General features: G+C 37.4%; 1 protein-coding gene across 2 annotated transcripts in view; it reads left to right on the top strand.

Moving 5' to 3' along the window:
* The first annotated feature begins 379 nt into the window (after positions 1 to 379).
* The window catches only part of RNF180 (ring finger protein 180), a 270,237-nt gene continuing 260,467 nt past the window's right edge, over positions 380 to 10,149 (top strand). Inside the window, exon 1 of one of the 2 annotated variants that reach the window (XM_079144872.1) lies at positions 380 to 437. In XM_079144872.1, coding sequence (XP_079000998.1) covers positions 408 to 437 — 30 coding nt within the window. In that variant the 5' untranslated portion in view covers positions 380 to 407. Of the gene's footprint in view, positions 438 to 707; positions 988 to 10,149 lie in introns of those variants that run through there. The other variant, XM_079144874.1, reaches the window with a different exon arrangement.

Below are 10,149 nucleotides of genomic sequence, written 5' to 3'. Positions count from 1 at the left end.
TTTGTTATCCTTTTCATTGTTTTATTGGGGGTCGGGGGATCATCCCATACAGTCCCAGTCTTGGGAAAGACTCCAAATAAAGCCACCTCAGGCCAATGAAAATTTCTTTTATCTAGCAGAGAGAGAAAGCTATATAATCCTTTGGGGGTTCCCTTGTAGCTTTACTCCCCATTCCTCAAGCCAAATAATAAAACTTTTTTTTTTCATATTCTAAATCTCATTTATAGTGTTTTGATCATCTATTTCCATTGCACTGCATCAAGTTTTATGACTCTCTGGCAAGTCAACATTTACGCCAAGCGGCACTCACTCCTTGAACAGGCACTTTTGACTCCAGTCACCAACTCACTTCACAATTGTAATTTGCCAGGAGTGGAGTCAGGTATCTTCGGTGATTATTCTCGGTTATGCTTGGGTGCAGCCTTAGGCACAAGAAGGTAAGCTACGTATGTAGTGATATCAGAAGCTAAGACTAAACCCAGATAGTGTGCCACTTTTGGATCTTGGGTATGGGGATGGGTGGCTGGGAGGCCGGCTCAGCCGGGAATGGACCCAGCAGGTGGGCCTGGAGCTCGGAACTCCCCTAAGCTGGCTGAAGACACAGGAGACGGCGCAGACTTTCCTTCTCCGGTAAGGCGGTGAGGAAAGGGGAACTTTCCCACGGTTCCGCTTGGCCCAGCGCGGCCCGCGCCTCTCGTGGGTCCAGGCAGAGTCAGGGCCCGGCGCCGCCCACGCAGGGCTTGGGTGGGAACCCGCAGAGGTGGGGTGAACCGGGCAGGCGGCCCAGGGGCGCGGAGTCCGAGGCCGCGGGGTCGAGCTGCCTGCACAGCCCGCGCGCTTTCCGCGGGGTTTGGCTCCTGTCGCTTCCCGTCTCCCCGAACCGGCATCGCCGCCGCCCGAGCTGCCGCGGCCGCCACCGGGAGTCAAGCCGGACTGCGGGCGAGCCTGAGGGGGCGCGGAGCCGGAGGCTCCGGGAAGAGGACGCAGGTAAGGGCCGGTGTCTGGGAGCCGGGCGGGGCGCGGCGGCAGCGCCTCCCGAGGGGCTCGGCCTCGGCGCTGCCCGGCGGCTCGGGCCCCCAGGCTGGCCCAGGTGAGGACGCGCCGAAGGACTGGGCTGGGACGGGTCGGGGCTGGCCCGGCCTCGCGCCCCGACCTCGCGCCCCGACCTCAGGTGGCGCGGCGCGGTTTAACTTTCACACCTGAGGCGTCGAGGCGGCCTCCGGCGCGCCCCGCCTGCAGGCTGGAATTACATGGGGTCTGAAACCCGAGCCCTGGCGGCGGGGTGCCGGGGGCGTGGTGAGGAGGCCCGGAGGGTAGGGTAGTGAGAGCGGGCTGCGTGGAGCGCCCTTCAGGTCCGAGCTGAGGAGCGTCCTGCCTAAGGTCAGAGCTCTTTGGAGAGCCGGCATCCACCCCTCCAGGTCCGGTGCCCTGTGCTCAGATCCACTTTCTTTTGTGTGGTCCATTTCAGTATTGGTGTTTCAGCTGCTTTTGTTGCAGCCTTGGGTCCAGAGTGTGCAGACTTTCTGCTGGGCAGCAGTCTTAAGGAAGCCCTGACAGCATCGGGACGGAGGTGGAAGAGGGGCCCTTTGGGGGATAATGCCGTCCTAACGCGTGGATATAACCGTGTTCTTTCCTAGATACTACTCAGTATTTTTGTAGCATCTAATAGTTTTAAGTGCATTCATGAGAGCATTTATTAGTTAACTTCAAAGGAGCATTGTGTAGGCAGGTTACTTATTACCCCATTTTATAGACCAGACAGCTGGGGCACCCAGGTAGAAAAGTGATTATATCAAAACTAAGGAGGAAGCTGTGATTGGCACTTGTCTGACTGAGAGTTGTCCTTAGTCCAGTGGCTTTCTCAGCCTCAAGCAAAATTTAACCCTCAAAAAGTGTCAGTCAGGTACCCATTCTATTCAAGTTTACTCATTAATTATTAAAATTTTTCTTTAAAAAATGGAGTTGAATGTTTTCAGACTCCTGCCATAGTAGCGCTAAAGTGATACTTAATAGATCAGAATCATTTTCAGTTATTGAATAGTATCACTAGAGTTGAAATAGGGAGTAAAACTCCTTTATTTCTTTTGTTAAATCTTTTATTTCCTGAATAAATATAGAGCCACTGGAAGCCCAAAGATTCTTGATGGCAATCACAGCGGAGATACTAAATATTCATAAATAAGTAGAATGGAAGAAATGAGCTGCTAAGTATCTCTGAATATTAAGCAAGTTCACTTTTCTCATAAAGAATTGAACATATAGGAGAATAGTCATTTTAGTTATTTTAGTGAAAATTAAATTGTACAGTAATTGCATGCATATTATGCTGTTGTGCTTTTTTATTCCCCTAGAGATATTAGCAATTTACCAGTTTCCCTAGGGTTTGCACTTAAATAGTTTTGCCAATGGATCTTTTATAGTCCCATTTTTCTTCCACTCTTACACTTTTATGTATTTAGCTTTTCATGGTAAAGAGTCTTATTCTAAAATTAAAAGTTTTTTTTTTTTTTTTGTAAAATACAGTTACACTTATGAGTGTATTTGAAGACAGACCCCAGTCTCTTTAATAAGTAATTTTCATACATCAAACAGGAATTCTTCCAGGCAAGTATGCAGTGAATTAATAATCATTTTAATAGACCACCGTACTATTTTATGACACACCTACCTGAATAATAGTAGCAGTTTGTACATATATATGCCTTTTTATCAAAGAGCTAAAATTTTTCACTTTAATTTTGCTAACTACCCTACCACAAATTTTAGGGGACAGTGTGCTTAGACTTTGTTGTTGCCTCATGGAATAAACAGTTATTTTTCCCTTATATCACTTCTACTTGGCCATCTGAAAAATGAATGATACCTATCTTTTCCTTCATAGGGATATGTGGAGAATTAATGTCTAGAAAATAGTTTGAACTCCATGGAAGAAAGCTGCTTTGTGTCTTCAAAGTGTGACCATATAGTCATGAAATGCTTTACCTCCCTAAATATGTCATTTATGTTTTTAAAGAGATGGTCATTCTGGGGACTGGGGCTGTGACTCATTGATAGTGCACTTGCCTACACGTTTGAGGTGCTGGGTTCAATCCTCATCACCACATAAAATAAATAAATAAAATAATGGTATTGTGTCTATCTATAACTAGGAGAGAGAGAGACAGACATTTCAAGTAGTTACCATAGGAAGCTAAAAACCTACTCCAGTAGTCATAATTATTTTGAATCTTTTGAAAATACAAATCAATTTACAAGCAACTTGAAAACATTGTAATTACTTTTATAAGCACTTGTTTGTATTTTTTTTTTTAAATTAAAGAACTATATAACTTCGAGCTAAGCTTTTGCTAAGCTTGGCAGAGTGATTCTGCATGGTTGCCAAACTTAGTTCTATCTTTAAAATTCTACCACTATTAAGGATATTTAAAAGATTATCATGACAACTGAAGGCAATTTCAAAAGGGCAGTTTAAAATTAGTTTAGAATGATAACATTTTTAAAATGTGTTTGTAACTTTCCCATGGAACTACTCTGAAAAGGGTACTATTTATTTGTATGCTGAAGTTCTATGCCTATGTGTAGTTGACATGTTAGACATTTTGAAACGAATAATTTGTATTCTAATCTATCAGTTATCACTTTTTATCCTTTTTTTTTTTTTTTTTTTTTTTTGTACTGGTCATATTGAATCCAGGGATACTTTACCACTGAACTACATCCCCAAGTTTTTAAAGTTAAAACTAATTTTTTTTTTTTTTTTTGAGACCTGGTATTGCTATGTTGTTGAGTGTCTTGCTAACTTTCCTAGGCTGGCCTTAAACTTGCCATTCCCTGTCTCAGCCTCTGAAGTCACTGGGATTACAAGCATGTACCACCATTCCTAGCCTCACATTTATTTTTTAATAATTAGATATTTCACATATTTGTAACATAGAATACATTAAGTAAATCACCTATCTTACTGGTACAGTATTAGGTTGGTAGTATGTTTGTACAGAAGTTTGAACTTCACATAAATGCAAGTATAAATCTTTGTAATAATTTTGAGTCATAAAATTTGGTTCTATATTATATGTTTTGAGTGTAATACAGCTGAGGCCTCATCAATTTATGGAATTGTCATTTCAAAACATAATTATTAACAAGCTGTGTATGCAACAGATTTTCCTGATCACACCATTGTAAAAAGACAAAATTTCAATAAATATAGTTTAAAGATTTAATTCACTCTTATTAGTGATTCTAGAAATCAGTCAGCCTCTCATTCTATAAAACACAATGAGTTTTTCTCTGGCATGGCAGAAGAGTAGGTTTTTAAAGGTGAGAAGAAGGAAACAATAATTTTTAAAAGTCAATCACCTTATTTTTCTTGTAAGAGTTAAGGTAGAGGGGACTTCCTTATCATGCCAACTCAGGTTGATGGGACTCTTTTGTATTTATTGCTATACATCTCTGTTTTCAGGCAAAACTGATCTGTTTGGGTTTTACCTACTTCTAGAAATTTTTCTTTTGATTATGTGGCACTTAGCCTAACTGTCTTCATTTTGGTTTGATCTGTCGAGGCCTTGTTCAGCAACTCAGTCCAAAGCAGTGGTGCCTATAAATTGTATTTAATACCACTTACCAGAGACACTAGTTTTCTTTATTCATTTTTGTACCTAAAAAACAACATATTTTGCATATATATCGTTTTTGTCTATTTTTGGTACTACAACAAAATACCTGAGACTGAATAATTTATAAAGAATAAGAATTCATTACTTCTAGTTCTGGAGACTGGAAAGTTCGTGATAAAGGTGTTGGCAGGTTTAATGTCTGGTAAGAGCCCTGGTTTCTGCTTCCCAGATGAATAGTGTATCCTCACATAGAAGGGTATAAAAGAACCTAAACTAGTTACCTCTAGCCTTTTTAGAAAATACTCATCTCTTCATGAAGTGAGAACACTTGTGATAATCACTTCCCCAAAGTCTTCACTCTTCAGTATCACCACAATGAAAATGATGCTTCTCCCACAGAACAGAAATAAGAGAAAGTGTGGTGGTAAATATTTTCTAGTCACATAAATGGTTTGCCTCCTGGGTAGTCTCCCCCACCATCTCATCCCATTCATCAAATATGCTTCTTTGCCATGTTTGGAGGTGAAGTAAGGCCCAGAGAGGGGGTGTGGATATATGTTTTACATATAATGTCAATTTTTTTCTCAATCTAGAAATTTAATACTACATTTGTAAAATGTTCTCAAAATTTTCCCTCATCACAACAGCCCATAAAATTGTCTACATTAAAATGTTTTGTTTTGGACTAAGTATGCAATACAGTACACAAAAATAGAATCATATTAATCAAAAGGATCCTTACTTTTATAAACATTAGCCATATTAATTACCAAGGTAACTTACTTTCTTGATTTTAGAAAATTTTTGAGAAATGAATGATTGAATCCCTTTAAAAAGCTAGCTGAGGAAACTGGAGCTGTTTTGTTGTTGTTGTTATTGTTTTTTTTGTTTGTTTGTTTTTTGGTCTTGACAAAATTTCTCTGTAACAAGCAGAAATATTAGGGAATATTCTTTTAGTATTAGAACCACCCTCCTGTTCTATAATCCCTTTACTTGATTAGTTCACTAATAGACCATTAACACTGATGTTAAAAGCAGCTTCAAAACATTCTTCATAAATTACATGATACTAATTCTGAATGAGAGTTGCATGGCCTATTCAGAAACCTGTGGGAAAAATATTATCTGAGGCGCCAAAACTGATATATGGATACCAATTTAAGACAGTTTTAAATGGATAATACAGACATTTGGGTCAACAATATGGGTAAATTGGGGACTGTGCTTTCAATGGACATTGAAATTAAAACTAAAGTATATCTTTTTAACCAAATTCTGCTCAAATTTTTGGTTTTGAGATAGAATCTATTGTTTCCCAAACCATTTGTCTTCTGGGAAATACATAGCTGAACCTCTTGGACTTAGAACTCATGAAATTGTAGTCAGAGATAAAGCTTCCCCTGCTGAAGTCAAGAATTATACTTATTGCTAACCAAGCAACCATCTAAGTGTTTTGGTTTATTTTCCTTTCTCAAAATACCCTTTCTTCTCTACTCTACCTGACTAGTGTTATCTGAATCATCTTTATCTTTTGCAACCTCGCTGAAAGTACCATGTCTCCACAAAGCCTTCCCTATCTCCCTACTTCTAGTTTTCAATTTACCCAGTAGTTCTATTTGTATTTACTTTATGTGATCTTGATTATTTCATTTATTTTGAACTTGTTCTCTACACACATTTTCCCCACGAAAACCACAAATCATGCCCCCTCATATTTCCTCCCTGTATCACATACAGCCTAGAATGGTAGATATATCAGCTGTACTTATCAGCTTATACAGTTAGATCTACAGAAGAAATTTGGTACTCAGATTATCATGTATGAAGTGTAATTTATACTTCAAAATTATTTCAGTCTGTTCAGATAGAAAACTAGATGGCATGCTCAAGTGAGGTACTTGAGATGAGTTTAATTTAAAAAGGTCTATATAGATGAAAATAAACCAACAGTGGATGGTGAAGCCCCTGAGTCTAGAAATCATGGGAACAATTTTATCTCTAGGCCTGAAGGGGCAAGAGATGGGAATCCTTATTGAAACCCAGAAAAGGTAGCTCTGTGTAGAACATTGCCTCCCTAGAATTCTGGCCTGTGTTCTGGCAGTTTTGCTTTCTTCTGATTTACTGCAGGTGTTTCCCACTGGCAAATCGAATTTGGAACCTGAAGGCAAATGTGTTAGTCAACTTTTCATGACTGTGACCAAAATACCTGAGAAAAATAACTTAGAGGAGGAAATGTTTATTTTCTTTCATGGTTCAGAAGTTTAGCCTATGGTTGGCAAGTCCATTGCTCTAAACCCATGATGGGGCTGCACATTCCTGGAGAAAGGGCATGATGGAGGGAAGCTGCTCTGGACATGGCAGCCAGGAAGCAGGGATGGGAGGTACTCTGAAGATGCACCTTTCCAGGACATGCTCCAAGTGACCCACCTCAAGTGACCTCCAGCTACATCCCACCTGCCTACACTTACTATTCAGTCCATTCAAACTAAAACAGACTGATTAGGTAAAAGTTTTCACAATCCAAATATTTCATCTTCTCATTCATTCCTGCATTAAAACAGGAGCTTTGGTAGTGGTATAGGGGAGGGACACCACATATCCAAACCATAACAGCAAGGGAGCCCTATTATTGCCTTCCAAAACTCAGTCTCCTGGAAATTAGGGCAAGGTAGAAGATCTGGACAGTATTTTCAGCCAAGAAAAAAATAATATCCAGCACTGTTATCACATCATCCAGAATGTGTGTTGATTATAGTTATGTAAACTTTTTGGTGCTCTTTTTATTTTGTAAAAGGTAAGCCTGTTTTTTTCCTCTAGCATAATTTCATTACTAACATCCAAGAACACTTTATTTTATGACTGATTCTTGTCATATGAACTGCAACTACTATCCCCATTTTTTTGTGACAGTAGCTGGTACAGTATTATTAAATGTTTTCTCAGAGATTTTTTTTTTTTTCCCACCTATCACTTGTACTGTTTATTGGTAGGCTACATAGAACTTAGAATGAGCCACATGGACCCTAACAAAACTATCCCTTTGGTATTCCAACTACATGATTTGTCTGAATCATTCGGAGTTGCTCACTTTTCTCTTTGTGCCATTTTTATAGTCTTGGTGTGTGCTGTCTCAATGCAGAATTCTAATTCAAGCAGGCTTAGGATAAATTCTGAGCATCTGGACTTTCTTTTAAAAACTTTCAGGTGTTGCAGTGTACAATGAAAACTCCTTACACAGGTAGTTATTTTGAACAGGGTGTTCTGGTGGCAACTCCTTACCTTCACTGTATCTGTTATTCTTTAGCATTTCAGAATTAAATGGAAATCTAAGGCTGCTTTATTACTCTTTTTTGCCTTTATTTTATTTATTTATTAATTTTTTATTTCTGTGGTACTGAGGATGGAATCCAGTGCCTCACCACCCGGTAGGCAAGTGCTCTACCCATGAGCTATGACTTCAGCCCCTGCTTTATTACTCTTGAAAGCAAAATAAATATTTTATATTTTTCACATGAACAAATGCCTTAGTTAAACAACAAATGTCGGAGAACGTTGGATTATCTTCTGCAAAGCCACAAAAAGATATACAACATAGTTTCTATATTTCCAATAGGATAAATTTTAAGTTTTTAAAATAAATTATAAACTATTTCAAATATATGTACAGCGTGATATACTAAATACTCATATCTGCCGCTTAGCTTTAAAATCATTAACATTTTACAATTTATTCTGACTTTTTAAGAGAAAAAGATCAAGTGAAAGTCCCCTCAGGTCCCTTCTTCCCATGCATGTTTTTATATTTTTACTACATATGCATGTATCACTGAACAAAATATGACATTGTTTCACATACTTTAAAATGTTGATAACTGTTGCTATACTGTATTCAAGCTTTAGGTGTATGTTTCTGCATCTTTTTTTACTTGCTCAAAATAATTTCAGGTATTTTATAGATACTCATGACTTTATTAATTTTTATTGCTGTATTTATTACATTTTATGGATGAACAAAAATAACCTATCAAACATATTGATGCCCATTTTCATTGTTTCCAGTTCTTTGCTATTACTGCAAAGTTGCTAAAATGAACATTCCTATATGATACATTGTTTCCTTATGTTCCTACACACCTAGAAGTAGAACCGCAAATCCCTTCTCTTAACAAATCTGTACAAACTGTTTTATAAAATACTCAGGCTTAGTTATAACCTTTCAGTGTGAAGTATTATCTTGTTTTAATTTTCATTTTCTTGATTTCTGGAGAGGGTCAGTGCCTTTCATGTGTTTGTTGGCCATTGCATTTTCATATCCTTTATTCATTTTCTTGTTGGATATTTGTGTATTAAAACAATTTATGTTGCAGGATTAATTGCACATCTTAACCATTTGCTCATATGCACAAATTTCTTCCAGTTTTTGAGTGATCTCTTAGTTTTGTCTCTTCTTATACTGAAGTTAAAAATATTATGAATGTTTCAGTTTATCAATCATTCTGTTTTTTGAAACAGTTTTATGACCCAGCATGCAGTCACAACCTTGGTCTTCCCTAGGTTTGCAGTTTTCTACCTTTCAAAACTTCTTTCTAGATAAAGTAGAGCATAAATGAGTAAGTAAAGAAATAAAAATGCCACCTACTTTCTCTTGGGAATACATAAAGTTATTAATTTTTAAAAATATATATATAAGTCTCTCAGTTACCAATTTAAAACAAAAAAAAAATCTCCCAGTTCAAACCTGGCTTTTAACTAGTATAGTCTTTTCTCATTTTTAATTAAATTCTTATACAGATGTAGAATAAAATGAAAACTCATCATTATATTTGTAAAGTGTTTTATGAGTAATATAAAAATATATACTTATATATAAAATATATATTTATGTAATTGTGTCTTAGAAGATATATGTATCTTCTGAATAGATATACACAAATATATGCATAAATATATACACATATGTAGATATACATTACATATACATTTATCTTCTGAATATATATATATGAATATATATATTCTGAATATATATATATATTCTGAATATATATATGAATATATATATGAATATATATATATGAATATATATGAATATATATGAATATTCTGAATATATATATATATATGAATATATATATATATTCATTGGTGAATTTATATATTCAGAAGGAAATGATCTTAATTAAGAAGCAGATGGCCCTAGGTTGAAAGGAATTTCTCTGTATCAGTGCATCTGCATAGCCCATCCTTTCCTTGTGATGCAGACTACTTGATAAATATTGGCTAAGAGGCTTAATTCAGTCACTGTAGTCAGTTCCCTCATGCATAGGACCTCTACCAACCAGCAAATTGGATAGACATTCCTTTCTACCTCTCAGATAACTACTCTGTAAGGCAGGAACTGGTGGATTATCTTTTACTTCCTGTAAGTCCAGAAAATTCCAGGATGCCACTAGCAGTAGGGGCATTTGTGGTGTGTACTGCAGACCATCTGGAGACCTGAGTGATGATACATGAACAATTACAATTAGCTTTT

This window comes from Sciurus vulgaris (genome assembly GCF_902686455.1).
Source record: "Sciurus vulgaris genome assembly, chromosome: 6".
NCBI classification, from domain to species: Eukaryota; Metazoa; Chordata; class Mammalia; order Rodentia; family Sciuridae; genus Sciurus; species Sciurus vulgaris.
The sequence above is the reverse complement of the archived record's forward strand: the minus strand, read 5'-3'. Positions and strand labels throughout refer to the sequence as shown.